We start from the raw sequence: 27,859 nt of genomic DNA, 5'->3' as shown, positions 1-27,859 counted from the left end.
ACCATAGTTTTCCATTGCAGCTGATTGATTTTCCTTACTGGATTTTTGCATTCACTTTCAGGTAGAGACATTGCACATGATCATTAATAAGACAAGAGAATACAGGAATTAATACGAGAACTGAAAATCTTTTCTCTGCTTTCAAGAACCCACTAACTTCAGAGTGCTTTGGATTTTCTTTAAGCACCTCATCATATCCCTTACCTGGACATTACTGCTTCGTGAAATATTACAGCAGACCTTCATTTTCTCAAATATAAATCTCCAGTGCCCTTGGACTACCCAGGAAATGTGAGATCAGGTTGTCCTGTTTACGTATTGTCTTCCCCTCCTGATCTCAGCTCTGCTAGTAGCAATTGGATTGGAGTTGCAGGCACCAGTCATCATCCTACCACAGGATCATCAATGCAACGCCAACTCTCCTGAAACAAGAGTCTGGGAAGACCTGCTTGTACTGAGATATCAAATATTCAGCCTTTGTTTGGATGTAGCAGCACAGGTAATAGAGTCAGTAGCCATATTTCCTCTGTAGGTCAGGGAGCCACCAAAGTACTCTCCTCTACATCTGATGTCAGCCTTGGTCATAATCCGGATAAAACAGCTGAATTCCAGAGATGAATAGCCAGTAGTGTCCTTGACACCAAGGTAGCATTTGACCAATATGGGACCAGGAAGTCCTAATAATAGGGAAAACTCTTAGAGTGAACTTAGCACAAAGTACGGTGGTTGTTGTTGGTCAATCATTTCAGTCCCAGAACAATACCGCGGGAGTTCCTCAGTAAAATGCCCATCATAAGTCCAGATGGGGACATTCATTGACTACTGCACATTATTCAGTTTCAATCGCAAATCCTCAGATAATGAAGTAGTCCATGACTGCACGCATTAAGATCTGGATAACATTCAAGTTTGGGTTGATTTGTTGAAACAGTTTGAAACTGTTACTTTCTATAAGTGCCAGACCATGACCATCATCAACACGACTGAAATGTCCATGTGAACTAATCCCTCTGCCTCAGGATCACAGAGCATGTTGGCTGTAGGGACAATCCAGAGGTTTCAGCAATAGAGGCAGCATCAGAGCCATTCAACCAGAAAGTGTCACGACTAAAATACGAATTAAAACAGAAAATGCTGAAATACTCAACATGTTGTGCAGCATCTATGGAGAGAGAAACAGAGGTCATGTTTCAAGCCAACAGAGCAGGGGGATTATTAAACCTGGTCTTTGACTGGAAACATTAACTCTCTTCCCACAGATGCAGTCCGACCTGTTGGGTATTTCTAGCATTTTGTGTTTTATTTCAGATTTCCAGCATGTATACTTTTGGATAATTAAAACAGGAACATTTGCCGGAAATAATGAAACCCTTGGTTGAGAGCTGTAACTTGGAGTTGGAAGAGTCAAATGTTTCCAAAAGCAAGTGCTGTTTTGATATTACATGGTTTAGTGTTCATATTAATTGCACTTTAGGAGTCTTTAAAAGGAATGATCTTTTTTATGAATATTTTGCTTATGTTTATTTTAAATCAGAATAAAAAATGGTGTTTTTATACTTCTGACTTTGTTGCAACATTGCACTGATGTTTACACAGACAAGGCAGTCTCCATTGGCAAGCCTAGCAGTTAAAACTGAAAATTGTTTTGCTTGGAATGAATTGTATTGGATTAATCATTTACTGTAAGCTTGACCATAAAATGTATAGATTACATGATAACAGCAAATAATACATTAGGCAGGTAAACTTTACCTGCCATGCTGAATAATTCAGATTAAAGTTACATAACAAAAATTATTGTAAGATGTACATTTGTACAGACACATAGTACCTACAGCTCAAACAATCTACTGAAAACAGAATAAATTGTCTTTGAATTCTTAGGACTTTTACCTGAAGGCTTTCAGTCAATTTCCACATATTTCACAAAGAGACAAGCCTCCTTCTGTGATTGGCAGCCCAGTGGTGCTGCAGGTAATGCATGCAGCTGCCTCACAGCTCCATTGACCCTGGTTCAATTCTGATCTCTAGCACTGTCTTGTGTGGAATTTGCACTTTTGTCCATGTTGGAAAATATACAAAAATCACTCGATATGGTAACCATATCTCCACTGTATTGTAATGAACGGCAAAAGCAGATAAGACTGATGAGAAACAATAACTAAAAGTGGAGAAAGAGAGAAAACTAGTTCTGTTGTTTGTAGGAGTGAACGTATGTATAATCACACTTTTGAATTTACTAATATTATGGGAACTCATTTGTATGTAGGGGGGGTCCAGAAATCAGGCATTCGTAATCCAGGGAGCACCTGTACTCTGCATATCTAGTGCAAAATCTGGAAGTTGCAATTCTTGAGTAATCTGGGTATATGAACAAACACAGAGAGAAAAACACGGAGTGCACAATGCCCTGTAATTCGCACTTAACACAATTGACTCAAGTCAATAATGAAAGTATCAATGGCAAAACACTCTCTCAATGTAGGTCTTTATTTTGTCAAAACTTTGTACACAGTCCAATACAATATTAATGAGTGGGACCAAGAACAGAGGCAACTTTAAGAGCAGCTTTAGAAAGGTATAACTCGGCTCAAATACACATACTTTATTCTTGTGCATTGTGTACTCAGAAAAAATGTCACCCATAAAATGACCTTAAGAACACTGGAATGTGATTTGGATGAACCCCATCTGAATCAGATTTTCAGCATTTCCACATCGGTGTCACCATAACATGTCATGAACATTAGTTTTCAAATCATCTGAGCTTGATTCCCAGAGTCAGTGGATCAACCGGGTTCAGTAATAGAGGCAGTATCACCTAGAGCCACACACGTGCTCTCAGTCAGGGGTTACTAGGTTGCTGCCTGGTGCAGGAACCCTGGTTAATTCTACCCAGGTATACAGTCACTAAAGTCAAGTGTAGATCCTCTCCTGTCACCTTGGTTACAATCAACTAACTTCCCTCTTCCTCAAAGCTCTTTATCAAGTTGATCAAAAACTAGTAGATTAAACAATTTGCACTCAGTGGTAGAATTGACTCCTCCCACATCAGGTTCTACACAGGCTTGATGCACAGTTTCTAGACTGCCCCAAAAATGTCCTCCAAAATATTCTGAAAATAATGTTACAGTTTATCATTAAATTTACTCCTAAACTTGTGCAAGTGAAGCAGCAGCAATTTTTCTTCAGGGTAGTTCTCTGCTCAAAATATTTCTGTGTTAAGGAGAAAGAGATGGATAAGAATTCTGACTGGTGCTTTTCACGCAAAGACCCTAGAGTTGGGCTTCACTCCCTGCTGGGCTTCTCCAGTGTTACTGGTGGCAAGGAACATCCCTGAGTGGCTTCATAGGAAACATTGCATAGGTCAAGGCTTTGGAAAAAGCCTTCGAGCTCCAGACCCATTCATACCCACTAGATACTGGGTCTGCATGCGATTAAGAAAAATTATGCTTAATAAAGAAATTCTGGCATGGACATTTATCTCTTGTCACATTTGACCAATATTTTGAACAAAAAGTACCCCTTCTCCAGACTTTCTCTTCTTTTCAGCAGGATAACATAGAGAACTGGATGAATTTCCAATGTTGCAATTCCTTTCAATGCTCTGCTTACAGTTCATTAACTAATAATCACTTCATTCTCAATATATACATGGCTTTTTGTTCTCTGCTGATTTTTCCTGCTTAGTACAGTCCTCAAATACTAAAGTGCAAATTAACAGAAGCGCAAAATAGCTAAGAATGTAACTTTCAAAAATCAGTTTTAGGTTGTTTTCAAGTGCTGGCTTATCTGTAGTTCTTCGCCATCAGACAGTACCAGAGGGAAATGTCTAACTTTAGACTTTGCAGGAATGGTATAATTAGCTAAATTTTTGCACAGTACCACTCAATTCACCTTAAACATTCTTGATGGCTACTTATCAATGGAGTACAGGGTTCACTGAATGACCAATACAGCATGAAACAGCAGTGAGGTGGAATTCTTTTTTGAGGATACACCAGAATTGCTAAGTTTTTATCATCAGCCACAACTAACACCTTCCTTGAAGGGCAGGAACACTCCTTTCGGAATGATATATCAGTACTTGTGATTTGCCCACACATCCAAGCTGCTGTTCTCAGTCAGCCTGTCATGGCCAATTGCCAAATGGAGGCCCTTCTTCACAGGGAAAGAAAATAACCTACAAGTCCCTCAATTCTAATTAATGGCTCTGGAAGTTGGAACAGTACCATGTGCTAACAGTGGCTATCTGCTTTCAGAACAAAGAAAGACGAGGAGAGAAGAGACCACATTGAATCAAATCCCATCAGCATGCTGTTTAATAAACCAGTGGACAGGGACCCAGGGATATGCAAGTTGCAGCCAAGTTGAGGGCCATATGTGCAGGTAGCTGGGCTGCGTGTGCCCCTATATCATGCATAAATCTCACTGCTATATTGAGTTCAGTTTTAAGTTGGATGAGATTGATGCCAGGGTGCTGGGCTAAAGAGGATGTGGACATAACTCCTTCACTGGTGTAATGTTAATGCCAGGCCTCATTTCCAGGAATCGGTGGGTGGTGAATAATTGGGGTTAGATGTTCGGGGCAGGAGAAGTCTATCGCTTTCTTGACCAACCCAAAGCTAGTTTCAAAAGTAACCTAAGAGAATTTACTAATTTCAACTTCCTTCTCCTGATGCATCTCTCAGCAGGTTTGGCCTGGTTGCAAAGTTACCATCTGCAATGAACTGAAGTTACAGGCGGGTCCAAGATCTGCATGTATATAGCAGTTCTCCAGTGTTTTCTGGCAGGAGATTTCTTTAAAGGCCTCAAACAAGAGCTAAATTTACATTCTTAAAGGAAGCAAGCAGTACCCTGGGGACTAAGTTACTGCCCTGACTCCAAGTGCCCTGCAGACAGTTTTTGTTATCAGGTGTGGTGTGATGGGGGTAAACTTGAACCCTGTCCCTTTTCCTACCCATGTCATTAAGTGCAGGATCCTTGAAATTTCTGATTGGTTGCAAAAAGCCTTCACAGAAAAGCATCTGTTAAATGGAATGCATCAGCTACTGATACATTAAATTATGGTCTGAGTTGATGCTACTTGGACCAAGAATCCTGGATACACTGGAGCATGAAGAATCATGCTTGGTTAACAGTTATAAACAGTCGTGAAATAAATATGCCCCTTTCACAGTCAGTCTGGTGCAGCAGCCTAATAAAAGACCCTTTTTGTTAAATGCACCTTTGGATGAAGCTGCCCCAAGGGTAAAGCTATATTGAAGGGTGCATATCCCAGTGAATGTAATAGTCTCAAGTCCTTTCCTGCTAATACATTATAGTGAGTTGTGGCCCAATGATATCATTCTTCCCTCTGAATCAAATGGTTGAATTCAGGTCTCTCTGGTACTTAATCTAGGCTGACACCAGTATCCTATTGAAGGAGTGCTGCACTGTCGTATGCACCATTCTTCAGATAAGGCCAAGGCTGAGGCTGTCTTCCCTCAAGTGGCTATTAAAGATTCCGCTGCTCCACTTGAAAAGCAGGGGAATTATCCTCATGTCCCTCCATTTACATCACTAAAGCATATTCTCTGGTCATTATTCCTTTGCCAGAGATTCCTGTGTGAAAATTAATTAATAACGTCCACACTTCAGAAGCACTTCATGGATTATAATGCAGTTTTTGAAAACCAGAGATCCAAGAAACAACCATAAAAAATTGCACTTCAGTTGCACATTAGTGCAAAACTGTGACTGGAAGTTGGGTGTCAACTTTAATTGTTCATAGCAATTGTGAACAAAAGTATTTTGTGAATTTAAGGGGTGGAGTTTATTTTTACATTAACTTGTCTCCTCTAAATGACTTGATCATCTTTAGAAAATCAAGAACTGTTAGCCCGTGCACAGCATATACTCGTGGAGTGGAATGTGAACCCACAACCTATTGACTCAGATGAGAATGCTTGAATGAATCCTGTTGAATGCAGGGCCGACTGAAGTTAGTTTCTACTGAATCACTGAAACTTAAATACACAATGATCAGAGCAACACATCCTGACTTTTAATTGGGAAGGAAGGGCCTGGAAGTTGAAATTCGTAATGGCTCCCTACAGCTAAGGCTGCCTTCTATAACTCAGTTTACAGCAGTTTAGTTAAGGCTTAGGTACAATCTACAAGCAGATTCCAACTATCAGACAAGCTAGCATAATGAGCCAAATTAGCCCTTCCAATTTCCTTTTCCTCTCTCCTTATCCATTGTCAATAAAAAGCCTTTAATGCCCAGAGTCCTCTCTCTCTCTTTCTACTCTCTCATCTGGCAGCATACCACCCTTTATCAGCATTGTGGCTCACTCTTGTCACTGTGGAACCACAGACATGGAATAAATAGAGGTTTACTGCAATGTATCATTTACTTTCATTCAATTCAGTTTAAGAAAACTCCAGGAATAAAGTGCTAGGTAAACATTTGCTGCAAGTGCTAAAAAGCTTAAAAAGTACTGAAAGTGTAGAAAGAAACCGTATAAATAAATCAGTCTGTACATGTTTCATCATTCATACAAATACAGAAAGGAATAATTTAAAAAATAAAAGCTTTGTTTTTATCCTGTTGACTAATGGTAACTTGAAATAGGGTGGAGGATGGTGGGGTGGAGTGGGCTGTGGGAGGTGGTCAGAGGGGGAGGCATTGGAGATTGGGTGGTGGTGTTAATAGAGTCCTTGCAGAGGAGTGGACAGGGTTGTCATCAATAGTCCAGTAACTGATAGCTCAGTTCAGGCACAATCCTTCAACTCACCGTGTTTTGGAATCTTCTATATGCAGTTCAGCTGGGAAGCGATTTCATTCATACCCAGATCATACTGAACTCTCTCTCACATTATCATCTGCTAGAAAGTTTGTGATGCGCTTTACAGTTTCCTTATATTGTGGCCCATGTGTTACAACGTCCTTTAAATATTCTTCTTCACTCTGATCCTTGGCAAAATTAACAAATACCTGGATGAGAAAAAAGGAATAGTTAAAATAGCAGGGAATGGAAAATTTAAGTTCTCAACTGGAAGTATGGTTATTTCTATATTATATATATATATATATATATATATATATATATATATATATATATATATATAATAAAAAAACATTTTATATTAGAAATAAAAATAGAAAATGCTGGAAAATACTCAACAATTTCAGGAAGAATTTGTAGAAAGAAAACAAAGTGAATGTTCAGGCTGAAGATGCTTCATCAGTTCAGATGAATGGTTTTCAACCTGAAACATTAACCCTGCTTCTCTTTCCACAGACGCTGCCTGACCTGCTGAATGTTTCCAGCATTTTCTGTTTATTATTTTCTGACTTCCAGCATCTGCATTTTCATTATATATTAGGATTAATTTTGGATCTTAATTCTCCTACTTTCATGCATGCACACTCTTGTTTAGGCTTGGCTCTACCAGAGCAGGCAATCCTGTGCTACCTCATACAATGTTCACTTTTGTGTTCGGACAATAAGATATTCAACCGTTTGGGAGTGGTGGGTGGGTGCGGGTTGCAGGGTTTGTCTGGGTGTGGGACAGCTAGAAGAAAGTATTGGTGCTGACCCTAACTCTGTCCTCATGAAAACGTCTACACAGACTTTCCAGCAGAGGTCACTGGATAGTGATCAGGAATGTTGATGAATTTCCTTCTGCGGCTCAGGACACTGAGACTCAACATGCCGTCCAGGGTCTAAGAGTGCAGTCAAGTGTGGATATTTTATCTACTGTAGTGACAATAATGTTCTCACTACTTTGTGAGCTGGCCCAAGCTTCAATTCCCATTGTGAATCCAGACAACACAGGAGTGGAGAACTAGCTTAACCCCACTCCCCCCATTTCCCCTCTGACAGCAGTGCTTTGGTGATTTCATGTAAGTGGAAAGTGTCACCAACCGGGTGTTAACCTATCCTGTCAGTCCCAAGTGATTAGACTTATCCTCATCCTTATGCTGAAATATGGCCAACTCCAGGTGAGCAACATGGGTTAATCGCTAAAACCCATGGGTAAAGGACTGAAGAGCAGCAGGAGGAGTTAAGAATGACATATCCGAGAGTGGGGATTGAGGGTGGTGCTGGAGGGAGGAGAGCAAAGAGACAAAGCTGCTGGAGGGAGGCAGAAGACGGTGCTTTGGGGGAGATGGTGGGTGGTGGGGGTGGTGACAGGTCCTGCCCCCTCAGCAGCTATCACCTAGTCGGTCACAGTTGATGCACAGCCTGGAATAGAGGTCCCTTCAAATGATCAATCTTATTTCAACTGAACATCAAGTTCAATGGATGTCTCCAGAAGACAGTCTCACACACCTGAAATTTCGCACGCAAGGCAATATATTCGGAATCAGTATCAGCTAATTTTAAAAAAAACTGCCCATTGATTTTAGGCCCAAGAATTATCTAAATATAATACTTCAACATGCCATAGGAGGAGACTATTCAACCCATAGCCTAGGCCATTCCCATCAATCTCATTCCCTGACTCTTCCCTGTAACCCATTCTCAGTCACATAACATCAATCACTGACCCCCCTCCTCAAATTTTCCTGCCACCCACTTATACAATGGGTAACTTACAATGGTCAATTAACCCACCAACCAGCATGTCTTTGGGATGTGGGAGGAAACCAGTGGACCCTGGGGAATTCCACACGGACATGAAGAGAATGTGCAAACACCACACAGGCAGCACAAGGTCAGGATCGAACACAGGTTGGTTCAGCTGTGCAGCAACAGCACTAACTGCCACATCACTATATGCACATTAAATCCGCAAAACATTTATAGACAGCTGCTAACTCTCAACAGTCTAGCCCCACCGACATTTAGCACTGATAACCCTAACACTATGCGAATATCCAGGGCTTGGCTTTCCCTGGCCAGAGTGTTACATGGAGGCTGCTCAGTGAGCAGGGCTGGTTTAAGTGTAACATGATCCTGGTGAATCTGGTAAATGAACTCTTACTTGATCTAATGTAGTTTGAGACACTGAATAGTCTTCAATCTTCAGCTTTTCTTTGTTGTTCGTGAGTGCGCTGAAGATTTTGGCCAGGGAGCAGCACCCAGTTGGTATCTGGTACTGCAGCATGCTGTGGTGCTTTTCTTTCAATACACATCCTGGGAATGTGCAGAGCATGAATTCTTCCACAGGGGACAGGTCCAGTGCAGAACAATGCATCCTCAGAATTATGGTATAACCGTCTCCGAACCTAAGGACAAAGATTCGTTAGTTTGACTGGAAACTGAATTCCAAAAACAGACAACAATTTAAAGGTTTTTTGAGTCTGACCCTCATCACTATCTTGATTCTCCTTCCCCCTGCTAGGACGATGTTGTACAATATTACAAAGAATATTTTTCATGGTAAAACACAGAGGAAGCAGGCTACACTGAAGCACATGCTGGAGGAGGGATGGTCTCAGGCTCTTTGAAAGGAGGAGGGGTGGGTGGGATGTAGAAGGTGGCTACAGAGATGTCAGGCCAGTATAGGAGAGAATATTGCAGAAAGATACAAGTCTAAGAAACGTTTAACAAAAAATTAAATGTGGAGTAATAATTCTTCAGAACATTTAAGAACATCAGTATGTATTTCTGCAGAGCATGGAGTCTCACAAACATGTGTTTTTTTCCATGCAAGCAATTACTCTTATATTAATGCAGCCATTTGTCCAAGGAAGGTGATGTGGTGAATGGCTTGTTTGGGAGTGCTAAAGGGCACTCAAACTTCAGATTGTGCCATGATTGTAAACATCCACCTGAACAAGATTGAGGCCTTACTTTAAATGAGTCATCCACTGATACCTCAATCCCTCTTCACTCTATTGGAATGTCAATTCAGATTACCCGTTCTAGTCCTGTTAGGCGAACTGAATCCACAATCTTCTTACTCATGGAGAGACAGTGGCATCCGTTGATGCAAACTGACATTAAGCCAGCCAGAAACACAGGAGGCAGCAGCATCAATGTTGTTTCAAAAGACTTATTTATCCTAACCTAAAAAGGCGAGGGAACTAGGAGCCCAGCAGTGTCCCCAGGTATGACATGATTGCTGGTGCTGTCAAACAAAGCCAATGTTATTTAGGATTGCTGAAAGCCATTTACCACAAGAATGATTCCTGTTCTCCTACAGACCACATTCACAGATGTTAGCAGTGAATTGCATGGGGGTAATTCATTTAAGGGGTGCAGTAATCAAAGTTAACCAAAAGCACTGGGACTGTGATAATAATACATTCAAGTAAATCATTCAAACACTATGTCATTTTATCACTACAACAACAGTGATCGTTTCAGCATCACAGAGCTTTGTCTAACAATTTTAAACAAATACTGAAAAATACTGATTCCTCTTTAAAAGTGGTTGGTTCATTTCACATCTTTGGTGATTTCAATAAAATGGTGTTGCACAAGCACCCAAGGCCAGCTCTTTGTTAAAATTCATTGATTAATGTTTAAAGAGTATGGTTACTCCCACAGATAAAAGAATATCTGATTTTTCCCAAAGGCTTACCGAGTTGAACTTCCTGGTGCAGAACATGCACTGTTCTGCTTAGATCAAAAATACCTGATCTGAAATAACATACTTAATGATTTGTGGCTTGATGTGAAAATACTTGCAAGCACAGGATGATATTACCTGCTTTTCAGGTGTTGCACACTGCCCAGACAGCGGAATCGCCCGTTCACCATGATGGCCATCCGCGTGCACAGAGCCTCACACTCCTCCATGCTATCTCAGGGAATACAACAATGATCAGATATGCACATATTGTACCCTTTTACTGACACAAGATACTGTAATTGTATTTAACTTGTCAAACAAACTAGACCAAATTTATCGCTTTGTGGCATTAAAAGCCTTACACTATAATGAGTTTCTGACGACATTGATTGGCTTGTGTTGTCATGTGGTTAGCACGGATCGAATTCATACATCATTTTCTAAAAATGGCATCAAATTTAAACTCACCCCCCAACCTCATTTAAAATATATTTTTCTCCACCGTTTGCCAGACTGGCAAATGGTGTCTTATCAAGTTTGGTTGTCTTGTCAAGTTTGGTTGCATGGCTAGATCCCACCCCAACCACAAAACTACAACTTATTAACTTTTAACAGCATTTTTAACTTTTAAAGTGCCTTTGACTTTTTTTTGAAGGGAACGTTATCAGGCAAAAGTTGACATTGAGTCAGAGGAGGAAATATTGGGGTGACCAAAATGATTTTAAGGAGAAGTGAGGAGGGAAATGTAAGAAGGGTATTCCAGAATCTGGGATCTAGATGGCTGGAGACATAGCCACCAATAATGGAGCAAATGTAGTAGGGGAATGCACAAGAGGAAGGTCAGAAGAGTCCAATAAAATATAGAGCTAATGTAGGTTATATGGATAGGGATGGAGAGGTCATAAAAGGATATCAACACAAGGAGAGAAATTTTAAATTGGAGATATTATGGACAAGGCAGTGAGGACATGAATGGTGGGTGAAAAAGTTTCACATAAATTAAGATATGGCAGTAATTTAGGTGAACTCAAGATTGTCCAAGGAAGAATGGAGGTCTGGATAAGGGTTTCCAGGAGGTATGTTGAGGTGGGACCTGGATGCCATTCACAGAGGAGGTAGACAAGATTTCTAATGGAGAATGTGTCGGCTCAGATACTCAGCTCAAGGCCAAATAATTCACTAAGTTTACAAACAGGTGGCACTAACAGAGGGAGCTTGAAAAGGAACCGTAACAGTATCCAAGAGAACAGTGAACCATTCACCATGTCTGCTGGATTGGGACCAGGAAGGTAAGCTGGCTGGACAGCAGTTGATTGGAAATGGGATCAATGGAGCATAAAGTGGGTCTCCAAGCTAACACGAGCTGAGAGAGAGCATTAGAGAATGAGAGTGGAACTAGAGGAAGAAAGACATAATGCTGGAAATACTTAGCAAGTCAGGCAACATTTATGCAAGTGTAACAGAGGTCATCGATGGAAACGTTAACTATAATCAGAATTGGGAAAAATTAAAGTTGCAGAGAAAGGGGGAAGGAGAAGACAAAAATAGCCTGGTAGTGGAACAAGAAATAATGGGTGCAGCAGAATCATTATCTGAAACTTTTGAACTCAAAAGACTGCAGTGTGCTTTGATAAAAATTCGACTGTTACTTGAGCTTATGTTATGTTTCAATGACACAACATAGGAATCAGAAGACAAGGCCAAAACAGGAGCAAGGTGGAGAATAGCAATGGGTAAGGACTGAGAGAAGAGCATTGGTTCATAGCCGGAGGAGGAAGGAGCGTGGGGAATGAGGGTCTGATCAAACAATCTTGTAGATCTATTTGGCTGGACAGTGTGCTTGTATTTTGCAAATCATCAATAATCATAAATGAATGCAGATGTAAAATTCTCCATGCATCAGAATGCTAGCCATGAGGTTAAAATTATTAGCAAATCTCCATTCCCTAGGTATAATCAGCAGAGAATGGAGTGGTAGAATTATTTAGTCCCAACCACAAAAAAACATTTAAAATTCAGAAGTTTTATGTCCAAAACCATCCATTAGACTTTCCACACTTCTGATATTGTCATCCCACGATTTACAGATGTGACTGAGGTGTTACATGGAAGGCCATGTTACATGGAAGGCCACTTCACATAGTTTGAGGGGGAAGTACCACTGTGAACACAGAAGAAGCTTTACTTTGCCCCTAAAACTGATAGGAACCTAACTCATAAATATTTAGTGAGATGATTTGAGAAAGTCTCACTTTATTTCTGACCTGTGCTGTAGCTGATTGAGGAATATTTTCTGGGGCTTTGTAGAAGCTTTACTCTGTACCTGACCTGAGGTACTCCTGACCTGGAAAGGATTAATGGGATAGCAATAAAGGGACTTCTCTCTGTCTCTGATCTAATTAGTGGGACATATATGAGGAACTCTTGAATGTAAGTAGCTGTTGAATGTGTGATGCTGGGAACAGGAGGAAGAAAATGTTCCAATTTTCAACGTTAATATTCTTAGTGTTAATAAACATAAAACTGACCAAAAATACTGCAAGGAGAATCAGATGGTGGAGAACTTTACATTGATATTTATTTCAGATTTATTGAAAAGTGAGAATGAGAGAATAGTAAAGATTTAATTTGCAGGAATATAATCTTAATCTAATTATTCCCAATTTTAATATTATTAGTGCAGTGACAATTTGCACTACTGGTAAATTTTTCATGTTATAGGAAATGCATGTGGCCCTGGTAACACAAGCATTCACATATCTAAAATAGAAACAACAATCATGCACACCAACCTGTGTGAGGTCAGTACCACTGATCTCCCTTCCTTGATTACACTCAGGATACAATTCCAAAGGAATCTCCTGGCCTTGGGATCCATTCCAGTTGTAGGTTCATCCTGTCAATGAAAACATTCCTTTGATGGTCCTTTTCACCCAAATGTGAACACCCAACTTTGAACACCCAACCTGATGGTACCAAAGTTTGCTGTGGATAGTACTATGGGCACCAATGATCCCCACTCTCCTGTAGTCTCTTTGACTAGGCAGTAATAAGGTCTTCACCCATGAGCAAATCACAGCTGAGCCCAGTCCTCACCTCAGCACAAGACCTTTCCATTTCTCAAAAGCGATTAGCAATCAGAGACCCCGGGCGATGTTCTTTCCCAATCCTAATGCAACCTGTCTCAGATCAATACATTCTAATCTGAGCAAAGATCAAGTTTTGAATCATCCTGGGGTTTCTGTAGCTTTGGACTACACTGAATATTGCAGTTACCATTTGGATGACAGAGTGATGCAAGATATGTAATGGGGTTCAGTAAACTGTTTGAATCTTCATCAGCCTTTATATTCCATAAATGTTCTTCTGTCATTTCCCTGGAGCTGTCACTCCCCGCTATACCTTTCATGTAAACCTGCTGACATTATGTTAACACGGAGAGAAGCTCAGAGGAAATTTCCATCCATTTTTTTGTTACTCACAGGTCAAAGGGCAATGCACTAACCAGGAAAATAACAGGTGGGCATCCAATCAATGCAATGGCAGTGGACAGCTTTCGTTTGTTGCCACCACTGTACGTGCCGGAAGGTCTATCTGCGTAACGCGAGAGCCCGAGTTTCTTTATGCCCCATTCAGTGACCTATAAGACAATACTAAATCTTAACATAGAACATAATTAAGTCTTTCACTCTATTAAAATAAATATTTATTTCATGCTGTGGCAAGGACATTTTTTGAAATCCAGATTAAAGGCCAATCCCAAAGTGCAGGGATACCACATAGAGAGGTTCCATCCACAGTGCTGGGCATCAGATGAAAAGTCTCACCCCGGAGCAGGGCACTAGGTGGAAGAGTCAGTCCCACAAGGAAAGGTATCAACTGAAAGAGCTATTTTCCACAGTGCAGGGTCCTTGATGAAGGGACTGATCTCAGACCTGACACCAGGTTAAGGAACCAGTCTCACCATGTAAGGCACGAGTTGAAAGGACCATCCTACAGTGGAGGGCTCTGAAGGACATTATCCCAGAGTCGGCGCTGGGATGAATGGAGCAATCCCAAAGAGCTGGGCACCAGATGAGAGGCTATACTTCAGGATAGGCAACAAGTTGAACAAACCAGTCATAGAGTGGTCAGTTGAGATACTGAGGACACAAGCACAATCCACAGTGCTTTACAATGCCACAGTAATTAGAACTGGTGCTGCATAGTTCCAGTGACCCGAGTTCAATCCTGACCTCAGGTTCTGTCTGTCTGGAATTTGCATGTTCTCCCTGTAACTGTGTGGGTACTCTGGCTTCCTCCCACATTCCAAAAGACATGGAGAGGTTAACTGGCTTTTATAAATTTCCCCTTAGCGTAGGTGGGTTGTAGGAGAATTGGGAGGAGTTAATAGTCATGCGAAGGAGAATAAATTGCAGGGCAGTACGAGACCAATGGGAATGGTCTGAGAGCCAGCATTGACTCAATGGGAAGAACAATCTCCTTCCATGTCATAAGAGAATGTGAGAAGTGAAAAGAGAAATAAGACAAAATAGATGTTTAAACCCAGTTAATTAAATGATATCACATTTCAGTGTTAAAAGTCTTCAGATTGGTTGAGCATGAAGAGAGAGGGAGGTAAGGGATTCAATAAATTGCAGCTTTTGGACAGAGTGACTTAGGGGAGGAGATGGGACACTTCAGACTTAATTTCAACAGGATGATGCTACCACTCCAGCCCTGTCCTGGGCAACTGTGAAACAAAAAAAACTCTCTATAAACTTCGTATTAGGATCACCTTTAGATCGCTTATCCGTGGCATCACTAAGTTTGTCTATTTCCAGAACATCTCATAGCTCAGTTAGCCATTTATCCTGTAGATCAGCTCCAATCCAAGGGGAAGCTTGTTGGACATAAGGTGCAGCATTGCAGCAAGAAAGATTGAGAAAAGTATGAGATCTGTGCAAATCCTTAGGCTGAACTCCAAGTCATCGCTGACCTTGGGAAACATGGACTGATTCACATATCTTGATAGCCTCCTCTCAATAAAAGCTGACAAAACTCATCATGGCCTTTGGTGTGCCAGCACAGCCTTCACCCATCCGAGGAAAAGTGTTTGTAGACAAAAACCTCAAACCCTGCAGAAAGCTTACGAGTTTCTGGGCAATAGTGAACTCTGCTTTCCTGTACACTTCTGAGACATGGACTGCCTATAGCAAGCCTCTAAAAGCACTGGGGAGATATCACTGAAGCCATTTCTGAAAAATCCTCCAAAATTATTGACAGGATAAACAAATCAACATCAGTGCCCTCTTCCTGGCCAACAGTCCCCACAATGATGCCCTCATCACACTAATTTGGCTCTGATGAATGCCCAACACCAGTCTCCTGAAACAGACTCTATATTCTGAGCTCCGTAATGGCAAAAGATTACCAGATAAACTGAGGAAAAGATTCAATTTTATTCTCAAAAATATGATGTCCCCACTAACTCATGGGAATCCCTGGCCCATAATGGCTCAAAATAGAGAAGGAATATTTAGCATGGCACTGAGAACATGAGGTCCACTCAGCGGGAGCACACAATAGTCCAGCATAAATGGCTGAAGTACCTCATCATCTCTTAAACTACACTACTTGCTCCGGCAAGAACCTTGTGCCCCACTTGTGGCTAAATCTGTAGGTCCTGCAATGGCCTTATCAGGCACCCCAGAAGCCACAGAACTGGAGTGGAAACAAATCATCCTTAATCCTGAGGGAATGCCCAAGAAGATGATGACTTAACTAATCAAGCATTATCGTAGCCAGCCTCTCCTCTTCTACTCTCCATAAACCAAGTCAACTAAACATAACTGCATCTTATAAAGAAAGAAAATTCACATAAACCATACCTATACAGTCTTTGTTGAATTAACAAAAAAATGTACTGCAATTCCAATTTAAAAGCAAACTTCTTATACTTTTTTTCAGTAATACAACAATCAGGACTTTAAAACAGTGAGATTGTTTGAGGACTGGGGCAATGTACAAAGAGATCTGTGACTTTTTTTTTGTTGGCTTTGGAGGTCTTTATTCTCCAGCAAATCTGGTTCATACCTTAGCAACCTCATGTTCAGGAACACCACGCAGCCGTGAGTAGAACTCCAGATGTTCTCGTCCTGTCAACAGTTTGTTGATGGCGTCAAACTGGGGGCAGTACCCAGTGTTTTGGTGGACATCCTGGATATTGGACAGAATGCTAGAAGAGGAAAGAAGCTTAGGCACTAAAGAAAATAATTCAAAAAATGGTAACATAATCCCAATTTTATCTGTGTTCTGTCTTTCCACCTTCACATCATCATCTTGTGCTGGACTAATCTAGACTTTGGGTATCTTCATCCTTGTTCTCTATGCTGAGTGACACAAAGTCACTGTGTAGGAGAGTGCTGTGTGTAACTCTGGTCACCTGATCATATTATCACCCTCAGAAGGACAGACAAGTAACAAGGATGACTCTGATTTTAGGACAATTCTAAGACAGAACATCCTCTTTAGCAATGGATGTAAGACCAACTTTGAGAACTATTTGTCCTAAGTGACAAATGAAAACTTAACACCATTCCCTGGATTGAGGTCAGAAGGATATTTAGTCACTAAATAAGTAGCACAGTTATGGAATACATTATTGGAAACTCATATTGAAGCAGACTTTATATATATATATATATCTCATGAGATAATTAAGCAAAAATTTCCCTTATGCGATAATGCCGTACTTCATTGCAGTTTAAACTTCTCTGCAAAATTTGCTTTCAGAAAAAGAAACTGCTCAACAAAGTAAGATTTCAGGTGGGATATGACGACAGCGGGTGAGAGGTTGAGAGATATGATCAGGCAGTAAGATAGGGGAGTTAGGTACATAAGAAGATAATAGAGATAATTGAAAGATTCATGAAGTGGTTAGGCAGTGGAAAGTGAATGATTATAGTAAGGATGATAAGGCATTACCGGCTGATGACAGGGCATGCTGTGAGGACTGAGTAAATCAGTGAAAAGATGGGCAGGAAGGATTGATTTGCATGGTTAGATAGTGGGCAGGTAGGGTTAAGATCTAAAACATTCTGATAAAGGATTGTCGACCAGAAACATTAACTGATTCTGTTTCCACAGGTGCTGCCTGACCTGAGTGTTTTGTGTTTTTTTTATTTTGTACTTCGAGCATCTGCAGTTTTTTGACCTTCATTGCCGTATCAAAGGTTTGTTGGGTCAAATGCCCTTTCCTTGATCTGAATAACACACTTGTGCAGTTAATTATTTAGTATATATCCATCCAAGCAATGTGTCAATTTAGAATCTCTGGGATGGTATAAAATTAATTATGGTTGCCATTAATCTACTTGCATCAATAGTGTTGTGAAATAGAATTACACCCCACCCTCCTTCTAAACAAGACAAACTGGAGAGCAATAGGTCACTCAAAAACTCCCAGGTTTGGGTCTGGATATTGCCCACCGGATGTGTTTTGACACTTCTGGTTTAGCAGTTTAATTTTCAGGAATCAAGGAGTTTGTACCTATATCCATCAAGGAAGGCCTCACCACTGCTGACCTCAGTGTCTCCTGTCAGCATCTTGAAGGTGGATGTTTTTCCAGCTCCGTTGATCCCCAGAAGTCCAAAACACTGTAATGGAAATGAAAATTCAGGAGGGATTCATCTTGTCAGCCTACACAATACAGATAACAAGAGCAGGGTACGGAACAACAGTTTTTGCTGTGCCATCTTTGCTATGAACTACAGGGCCCAGAGCTTCTACAGATACATCAAATATAATTTAGAGGAGAGAAATGAGAAATTTTGTCACTGTTTATTTCTCCAATTTTGCAGATATTGGGCTCTACCTTAAACCTCATCTGTTGTCAATATGTATTTCTACACAAAGACCAGTAGGTATTATTTTATTAGGTACTTCAACAATAGAAAGGTACAGAGCTGAATCAAATGTTCCCCTAACCTGACATTTATACAAGTGCATGTTCCAGCACGTGTCACTGGATAGAAGAAAGTATTACCAAGTGCTGACGGTCTATGCGTCAGAGGTAACAATCTTATGTGTTTGTAAATGCCCGTACTCAACCATGCATGCAGGCTCTCACCTCCCCTGGGGGAATTCCCACACACAATCGATCCACAGCTGGTTTCTTTTTCCTTCTGTAAACCTGGAGAGATATGAAGTGATTTTTTCGGCAGATCATGGCACTAGTTTTATGCTTTTTAGTACCCAACACAGAAAAATCAAGCTGCAACCTCAAACTGCCAACAGTAGATAAACAGTGGAAAATATGGATCCTCGACCTAAAATGTTAACTGTTTTTCTTCCCACATATATGGCTTGACCTGCTGAGTACATTCAGCATTTTCTGTTTATATTCTACTTTTGAAGGATTTTGGCAATTGGGAGGGTAAAGCCTTCCTCTCCACTGCACCCAGTACTAGTTGATGAGCCCCCTTTCTCTGTAACTGTTTCCTATTTTACGCAATGAGTTCATCTGCAGTTCTTTCATGTGCTTAAGAGTTATGAATGGAAAGTGAGAAATGCTTGAACACTTATTTCATGCCATAAACAGAACCTGCATTGATCATGTAGGATATTACCACCTGTATCACAAAAGTGATAGAATTTAGGTTGTAAACTAACAGAATTATAATAACAATGGTTAATTTACTCTCTGCACTGTAATTTCGAATAAGGTAGTAGTCATGAAATGAAGATGGCCATTTAAGGGAAAGGGTAAAAACAAAAGAAGTATGTTTTAAAACTGAAGTCTTTAACTTAAAAGCTTTTAAAAGATGGTTTTTAGATGAAGCAGGCTGGGTTCAGTGGTAACAAGGCCATCGAGGTTCCTTTGCAAAAATAAGTGATTCAGACAAAAACAGAGAATCCTTAATCCTGGTGCAACGAGATGGCCGAAGGGGATTAAGTTAATTAGGTTTGAACCTTGAGAAAGGCGTAGCTGTGGGTATTGTTCCTGCAAAAGACAATTTGAGTAAGGCAGGAGGTAAGGAAAGGCATATGACTCATTAGCTGATCCAGGAACAGCCCACTTGGATATCTGTAAATTGGTGTTTGATTCACTAATGGGGTGAAGTGCTGAAGTAATTAGAATCGCAATGCACAGGAAATACTTACAGACCTTCAACTAGGGTGTTTAGGTTAGTGAGAGAAGAAGAGGTCAGATAATTTAGATTTCTTTTACATGGACCTCATGTCAGCCTTGGCTTAACATACTAACCAGATGGAGAACATCAAAGAAAATGACCACTACTGCAAAATGCAGCCACCTTGCTGCTCATCAGCCACCTTATTCCATCTATCACTGATTATATGTCTATTTTATGTAATCATTTTCTAATATTTACAGTAGCTGTCACCACTCTGTGAACCAGTAACCCTGCCCTGTTGCGTAATCCACATTAAGATAGACTCAAAATCTTGCAGTACCTAATAATTGACTCTCTTTAATGAAGGCAAAGTACCTTTCACACAAGGCAATCCTAGGAAACTGTGTCCAATCTGGAATTGACAGCCTGTCACTGAGCAACAGTGTACTTGCATCCTCCAACTCACCACTTCAAGTTACAGGGAGCTGCAAGACTCTAGTATATTGCACAAAACAGAGAGTACAATGACTGATTTGTTGGTGTGTCTGTGATTAAAACAATAACTTTGAGGAGTGCCACTGCACTTTCAGAAATGCGAGACCAGAAACTCTGAAAATGCCCTGACTGAGATCAACAAACTTAACAGAGACCAACAATCAAACCTGGGACTGGGTTCTGTTTGGCTCCATAGTAGACCGTGCATTGCACTTGCCAACACTGTCAGAAGAAACAGTTAGCTAATGAATGCTGTCAAGTGGTTCATGGTTTAAACATCCTTTTACCTTGGTGAGATCCTTGATAACTAGAATGTCACCCTCAGTCCCACCATACATGACCCTTTGCCTCTCTCTGGATACATCCTCATCTTCTGATTCCAATGGCAGAAGCTTTAATGACACAGGCCTGTGGAGAGAAAGCGGTGTGTCAGGTGCTTAAGTTAGCCCAAACATTACGTAAAACCAAAGCCTTTGTACCCTATACGTTAATCCTTTGAATAATTACAGTACAGATGATTATAGGTTTGCCTCAAGTTTGCAAATGTGACACCAAATTACCTCATCATCACCTCTCGCCTACATTTATATTCTGGATGGTGCATTTAATCTTCACTGGCCTCACTGAAGGTTAATTTGGAAAACACGCATTAGGTCTTCTAATTTTTCAGTGCCACAGGATTATACTGTCCTATCTGGATTAAAATTCTCATGTACCATCTCTGAAAGAACCTTCCGTTTACATACACAAATGACCCACTCCTTTACTCAAAATTCCTTGGTTCAACTTTTGCAGTATATACTTGTCTCATTCCACAACCTATTACAAACTATAATATTACACATACACAAGTCCCTGACCCAGCAACTATTCTCTCATACTCCAGTTGCATTACAGGCATTTAATGAGCTATGAACACAAAATGCTGCAGGAACTCAGCAGGTCAGGCAGCATCTATGGAGGGAAATGAACAGTTGATGTTTTGGGCTGAGACTCGTCGACTGTTCATTTCCCTCTATAATGCTCCCTGACCTGTTGAGTTCCTCCAGCATTTTGTGTTCGTTGCTCCAGATTTCCAGCATCTGCAGTCTCTCTTGTATCTCTGTTTAATGAGCTATGTAAGGAGTCTGAAGAAATGACCCAACTCTGTGCACTTATCATGCCAGCAAGGACTTGAGGGTTTTGGAGGGAGCTGTTTGTGAAAAGTCTGATATAGGAAACTGAATGTGGTTCTGCAAGTTGATATTTGCTTTATCTTCAATAAAAAGAAGCGGCCTCAACTGCACAGTGGGAAGTGCACATGAAGGATGGCTACATAAGCAGGGTAGCGGTGGGTGACCCAACAAAAAAAATCTGCACTCTCAAAAGAGAATACCATTGGAGAGACCAGAGTCACTAATTAATCAATTTTTTTTTAAAAGGAATGCTACAGTAAAACTTTAAAGCCACCTACTCACCTCATTTTGATGAAGAATTTATACTGCAATAGAATTGTGAACAGAAAGAAGACGGCTCCCTGGACAGCCATAGCAAACATGTTCTTCCCCACCAGGTCCCAGGAGAGTGGAGACACAAACTGCTTCTCTCCTACATCAGACACAAATCACAAAATGTTCAGGTAGAAATTCCTTAGTCAACTTCAAATCAACAAAAACAATGTAATCTTCATTAAACTTGAATGACTGGCTATAAATACTGGGAAGTAGTAGTATGATGGTTGTGCCAGTGCACTGGTAATCCAGAGGTCATGACTAATGATTCAATGACAAGTTCAAATCAGTGACTGGAGAATTTATATTCAGCTAATTAAATAAATCCACAATAGAAAACCAATGTTACTAACAGTAACTATGAACATGAAAACATAAATAGAAACAGCAGCAGACCACTCAGCTCTTTATGCCTGCTCCACCATTCATAAGATCATGGCTGATCTTTTACCTGTGCCACTTACCTGTACTAAATATCCCTAAACAGCTAAACATCTATCGATGTCTACTTTGAATATACTCAGTGATAGAGCCCCCATAGTTCTTTTGGGCAGAGCAAAGACTCACTACCCTCTAGGTGAAAAAAAATTCCTGGCATCTCTATCCTGCATGGCCAATCCCTTAGTTTGAGACTATGACCCCTAGATGTAGACCCCCCAACCAGAACATTCACCTTCCCCATCAATTCCCTTCCAAATTTCAAAGATAACCTCTCACCCTTCCAAACTCTACAAGTGTAGGCCTTTTCTGTTTAACCTTTCCACACATGACAAACAACAGGAATCAATCTGGTGAACTTTTAGTGCACTTCCTTTACTGCAAGTATATCCTTCCTCAGGTAGGGAGAATTACACCTGTACATAATATTCCAGATGCAGACAGAAGTCATTGGATCCATAGCTTTCTAACACTTAACTTATGACGCACTAATCATTTCATTATTAAAAGATAAGTCATCTGAGATTTCTAAATTTAAACTGTTTAAATTGCTGTACTGGATGAGAGGTCCTTAATAAAAGGGATTCCTTTTAATGAATTAAGTAAATAACACAAAATAAAACCGGTGGTCTTCCTTTGGGCCGTATATGCAGCCTGTGAGGAGCCTATCAACACTGACTGGCTGAAAGCAAATGAAGTTATCCCAGACTCAGGATCTGCTTTGATGTGCATTAGCTGATTTTACTCTCCACATCATGACAGACTGAAAACATGAAATGGCATGGCAGACCCAACAGTAGGGAATTGTATTACACAGTTAGAAGCAGTTTCATATAACATCTGTGCAATAATCAAGGAAAACTGAGCAGGTTGGAAAAGTTAAGAGCCAATAAGGTGATCTTTAAAATTACAATGGGTTTCAGTAGGGTTGAGATTAGGAAACCACCTCCACTTGTGGATAAAGCCAAAACAACTGGTCAGAAATATGTGACGGCTATAAAAAGCTCAAATAAATTTCTTTTCCCCATATGGAGCTCTGGAGAATGTGGATGTCACTGCCACATAAAATGGTCGCAGCAGGAAGCATTGGTGCATTTGCTAATGCGCATGAGGAAATATGGGGTTTGAAGATGTAATTAGAGTGTGAAAACGCTCAAGTTGGCATGAAGGTTGGTACAGACTGGTTGGGCCAAATGGTCTGTTTCTCTGTTGTAAATTCTGTGCAACTGATATACATACGTACATCTGGGATATGAGAGGAGATCCCATGCAATGCTGTTTGCTGCTCATGAGAACTTTGAACTTGCCTTGAAAATGCCAAATTCTGAAGACTATCAGCTAAAACGGTAATAACAATTACTGACCAAACCTCTCCAAAGCGTCTGCCATGGCTTGATTCTTCACCATGTCTATTAATCCTCGACCCAGGCAGAAATGTGGGAAAATGAGGAAAACTTTCTTCAGGATTCGATTGACATCATTCAATTTCTGTACAGAAAGGAAATAAGGAAACTGTAAGAAATTAAATCAATGTTTCCATTTTCTCTGTCACTTTCCTGAGCATTGATTCAGTGATGGCATTGGGTAGTGATGCAGGTAACTTTCTTTCCGATGGGGAAAGGATTATGCCTCAGGCCAGTACCCTGCACATCCTGAATCACTCAATGTGTTCTCCTTCACGTAAAACATGAAATGGAGTTATTTTATATCAAGCAAGGTGGTTCAGTTAGATATTAATCCTGTTGCACTGTTGAGCGGAAAGGAATTAATTCACTGCTGTTGGTTTAAGCTGGAGAATTGCAAATGTGAAACTTCTGTCTGAAAGAGAAGACCGATCTCAGTCAGACTGGTGGTGAAGATCTCGCAGTTTGTCTCAGTCTGTCAGCTACCGAGAGAAATCATCCAAAACACTACACCTGGTCACTTTGAATGTTGGTTGAGGACAGGGCCCTGCTTAACAAAATTTGAATAGCCTACTGACCATCACTCTCTGGACTCGTGCTGAAAGATACCTGCATAGTTGAATAAGGTGCCCAAGAGCAGTCAGTTCAGTAGGGCTTGAGATTTCAACCTTCTTACTCAGGAGTTGAACATTCCAGAACATATGACCAAACGAGCAAGCTGAGATTTATTCATTTTAAAGTTACTTTTCCTTAACAACTCACTGCCTTAAAGAAATAAAAAACCATGCCTGGCAGGTCCATCAACATTCAACAGAGAATGACCACAGTGACTTTTTAATTTCAGTGCGTTGAGATTTCTTTTTCTTTCTTAACCTCACATTCACAAGATGTAAATTCAGATCTTTTATTGGACAGGATCACATGCTCACAGGAATCCTTCCCCACTAGGAACAAAATTATCAGCATTATATCCAACGCCATCACAGATTTCAATGCATTTTCTCATCTGACATGGAATTAACAACTCAACAGCGATCAGACATATGGGGAGATAACAGCGTGAAGATTCATAACTACAGAGCAGCAACAAAGTTTACACTCTGGTGATATAGGGCAATGCCAGCTCATTGGCACACAGTGATACACTAACAGGTATCTACATCCATAGGGATACAGGAGAATACCAGGGCACTGAAACCAGTGATGAAGTGGAATACCAGGACATTTTATAGTCAGGAGAATATAGGATAAAGGGAATGACATGACATTGAAACAGAGAAATACAGGGGAATATCAGCACATCAATACCTAGGACTTCAGGGTTATATTAGAGTATCAACACTTAGAAATACTGAGCAATGTCAGGGATTCAGAGTTAGAGGACCATTTACATCTCGCGATATATAGGAGAATACCAGGGCATTGGCATCCAGTGGACTGAGGGAATAATGAGGTATTGGTTCTCGTCTGCCATCAAAGATGGCACAGCTCAAGGGAATGACCAACTGCGATACAAAAAATGTCACAAAATAGTTTTGTTTTTTTTCTTTACAGTATATCAATACATTGACTATGTTGGTGAATGCAATAGTACACACTACCGCATTATCAACAAGTAACACTAGCCTTCTATCACAATTTCCAAATAATGTTATAGGGCTGGAAAACTTCGTCTTACTTTGTCTGTGAAGAGCTCCAGGACAAAGGTGGCCACACTGCCATTGATGCCGATGAACAGATTAACACAGGTCAACACCACATAGGCTGTGCTCGGAATGCTGAACAGAAAGGAGGCTGGATACATAAGGGGAGTGATGGACCACCTGAGGGAACAGAATCAACAAACATGAAACCAACCAGAAATCTGAGAGAGGAATCTCTGGATGATCCATTGATTATTTTCACAAATTCAACATAAAACGTAGCTCAGGGTCTAAAACCACTGCCCACTTACCCATAGAGGAACAGCAGGAGAACCAGCGCTGGCAAATTGGAGGCAGACACATAGGATTTTTGTTGGAAACAGATGAAGATGGTGACAACCATTGTAGCAGGTACTGCATAATTACACTGGAAATGACATGGAAGGAAGGATCACTGGTTATCAATGTGTCTCCAACAAAGAACAATTCAAAAATGATTTATCCTGTCATCTGCTCTCTCTGACTCATTTCATCTACAGTGACTACACATGCACCCACAGTACCATGATATAAAAGAGCTACTTAGCTACCATATCTGAATAGGAGTTTACAGAGATAACCTGAAACTAATCCCACTTGCCTACAGATATTCACTTTTCAAGAGCTCAATATTCTTTTCTGCTTCAAATACTCATTCACATTCTTATTCAAAGATGCAACGGTTCCAGCAGTAAACATCCTGCATCAAAGCACTTTATGCATCAACAATCTTTTCCACAATTGAATTTTGTTCTAAAATGTCTCTTCCACAATAACTTTAAACCCCAAGTAAAAGGAAGTTGATTTTCCTCTATTTTCTGTACCAAAACTTCTTATTTTAAACCTCTCTATTAAATCGCATCAATGTTCACTGTTCTTGTGGAAACAATTCCCAACTCTTCATGTCTCTCCTCACAGTTAGAGTTTCCTATCCTGGCTTCACCCTGGAGAATTCATATTCCATATTCTGTTTGTTTGTCCTATTACAAAAAGCAATGCTGCGTATATAATACTCAATGTATAATGGTGGCCCAATGACTATCTTGTTTAAGTACATCACTGATTTTTATTCTTGCACTCTCTATATATCTATAAGACTTCTAATTCTCTTAGCCTTTTTAAAAGATTTTTTATTTCTCTTCACTTGCACTTTGAGGAATTATGTATTTGAACCCTAGGTATTTCTGTTCATTCACATCCTTTAATTTCTGCCTGTTGGTTATATACATTTATTGTTCAAAACCCAAATATTCTGAAATTGAATTTTGCTTCTTTTTGGTGCCATAAACATGTGCTGTATTTAGCCCTAATCCCCATTCAGATTCCCCCATAAAAATTATGAAATTGGCCAGAAATGTTAGAAACAGTGTGATGATGGTTGATACCCAGAATCAAACACTAAAATAGAATGCGTGCAGTTCTGATTGGGGCCACACTCAATTTAGCACAGATGGAAACACCGCGATGTTCACCAATGTCTGAAGGGTGTCAGGTAACATTAGTCAGCATGGCAGCCATTGTGTGCAATACTGATATTTGGTTGCCATGGAGAACAAAGGAAAATTTACTCAAGGGGAAACAAAAGTCCTGATGAATGAACCAGAGGTTCAGCGGGGATATCCAGTGTACTGGGTGGGAAAGCTTGCCGGGGCCATGACTAGAAGATTCTGACGGGATATGGCTACAGTAGTCTCTGCCAGAAGTGAGGACCTCTGTGCCACGGAACAATGCTCGATGGAATTCCATGATCACTTAGAATGCATCAAGAGGTTGCCTGGACCAACAGATAGAGCGATCTTTCATCTTGATTCTTAAGCACACATAAATTGTTAATCACACCAATTGTGACTTCAGTTTCGCCTCTTGGCTCTCTCCTGTATCACCTCCCACCCTCACACAATTACTGACATCCTATCCCCTAGCCACACAAAGGACGTCCCTTATGGAATGATACTGAAAAGCTTCCTCAATGTCGCCCATCTCCTCCATTTAGACTGAAACAATGAGGGATAAAATGGAAGCCAACCACACAGGAGTATCGAGCCTGACCCATACTGAGACCATCCTGCGTTTCATTGTCAAGAGGGCCACATAGGAGCAAGTGCAATACACCCACGAGCATTTCATTGTGATCTCCACATTCCCTTTCATATGATCAAGAATAGACACCTTCATGAACAGCTTACAAGTGCAACTATCTAGGAGTAGAAGGAACAGCAAGGGATGGAGGACAGGAGCAAGATGAAGGAAAAGCTGGACGATGAAGATGGCAAGGAACATTATGTCCAGTATCCCACAGTATCATCCCAGAATGGCATAAGGGATGAACAGCAGGGAGATATATGTCACGGAGATATGCTGGGTCCTAGCAAACTGCAGTCGGGCACCAGGCATAAGGAATCTGGTGTGGGGCTCACTGGTGGAGGCTACAGCAGCCTCAAATGATGACCACAAATGGGATGATTGCATGACAAGGCTAATGTGGACACATAACGATGTGGTCAGCAAGCTGTCAGGGCTACCTCACCAGACAGAGGAGATGGTAAGGAGCATGGAGGAGTCCCTCTCAAACACTTGAAGTTTGTATTGTCCCAGGAGACCACGAATGGCAATGGTGCTCGGTATAAAGAATGTGCTAACACTACAAATGTATACAACTGGTAACACTATGAATGTATAGACTAAACGATACTATGAATGTAAAGAAAACCATGCACTGCTT

At 40.6% G+C, this 27,859-nt stretch overlaps 2 protein-coding genes across 3 annotated transcripts in view; one reads left to right on the top strand and one right to left on the bottom strand.

Moving 5' to 3' along the window:
- The window catches only part of LOC127582603 (uncharacterized), a 31,470-nt gene extending 29,696 nt beyond the window's left edge, over window positions 1-1,774 (top strand). The window contains exon 5 of the mRNA XM_052038038.1: window positions 62-1,774. Coding sequence (XP_051893998.1) covers window positions 62-65 — 4 coding nt within the window. The 3' untranslated portion in view covers window positions 66-1,774. The remainder of the gene's footprint in view (window positions 1-61) is intronic.
- Window positions 1,775-2,480: 706 nt separating this feature from the next.
- LOC127582352 (phospholipid-transporting ATPase ABCA1-like) overlaps window positions 2,481-27,859 on the bottom strand; it is a 139,941-nt gene continuing 114,562 nt past the window's right edge. For both annotated transcript variants that reach the window (XM_052037516.1, XM_052037517.1), the window contains 13 exons: window positions 25,410-25,525; window positions 25,134-25,278; window positions 23,417-23,540; window positions 21,582-21,711; window positions 20,412-20,532; window positions 18,624-18,686; window positions 18,044-18,150; window positions 16,588-16,729; window positions 14,018-14,152; window positions 13,305-13,408; window positions 10,648-10,740; window positions 8,977-9,220; window positions 2,481-6,979 (listed from right to left, as the gene is read on the bottom strand). In XM_052037516.1, coding sequence (XP_051893476.1) covers window positions 6,839-6,979; window positions 8,977-9,220; window positions 10,648-10,740; window positions 13,305-13,408; window positions 14,018-14,152; window positions 16,588-16,729; window positions 18,044-18,150; window positions 18,624-18,686; window positions 20,412-20,532; window positions 21,582-21,711; window positions 23,417-23,540; window positions 25,134-25,278; window positions 25,410-25,525 — 1,665 coding nt within the window. In that variant the 3' untranslated portion in view covers window positions 2,481-6,838. The remainder of the gene's footprint in view (window positions 6,980-8,976; window positions 9,221-10,647; window positions 10,741-13,304; window positions 13,409-14,017; window positions 14,153-16,587; window positions 16,730-18,043; window positions 18,151-18,623; window positions 18,687-20,411; window positions 20,533-21,581; window positions 21,712-23,416; window positions 23,541-25,133; window positions 25,279-25,409; window positions 25,526-27,859) is intronic.

The sequence above is a fragment of the Pristis pectinata genome, chromosome 24 (genome assembly GCF_009764475.1).
Source record: "Pristis pectinata isolate sPriPec2 chromosome 24, sPriPec2.1.pri, whole genome shotgun sequence".
In the NCBI taxonomy this organism is placed as follows: domain Eukaryota; kingdom Metazoa; phylum Chordata; class Chondrichthyes; order Rhinopristiformes; family Pristidae; genus Pristis; species Pristis pectinata.
Note: the sequence above shows the minus strand (reverse complement) of the source record. Positions and strands in the feature narration are given on the sequence as shown.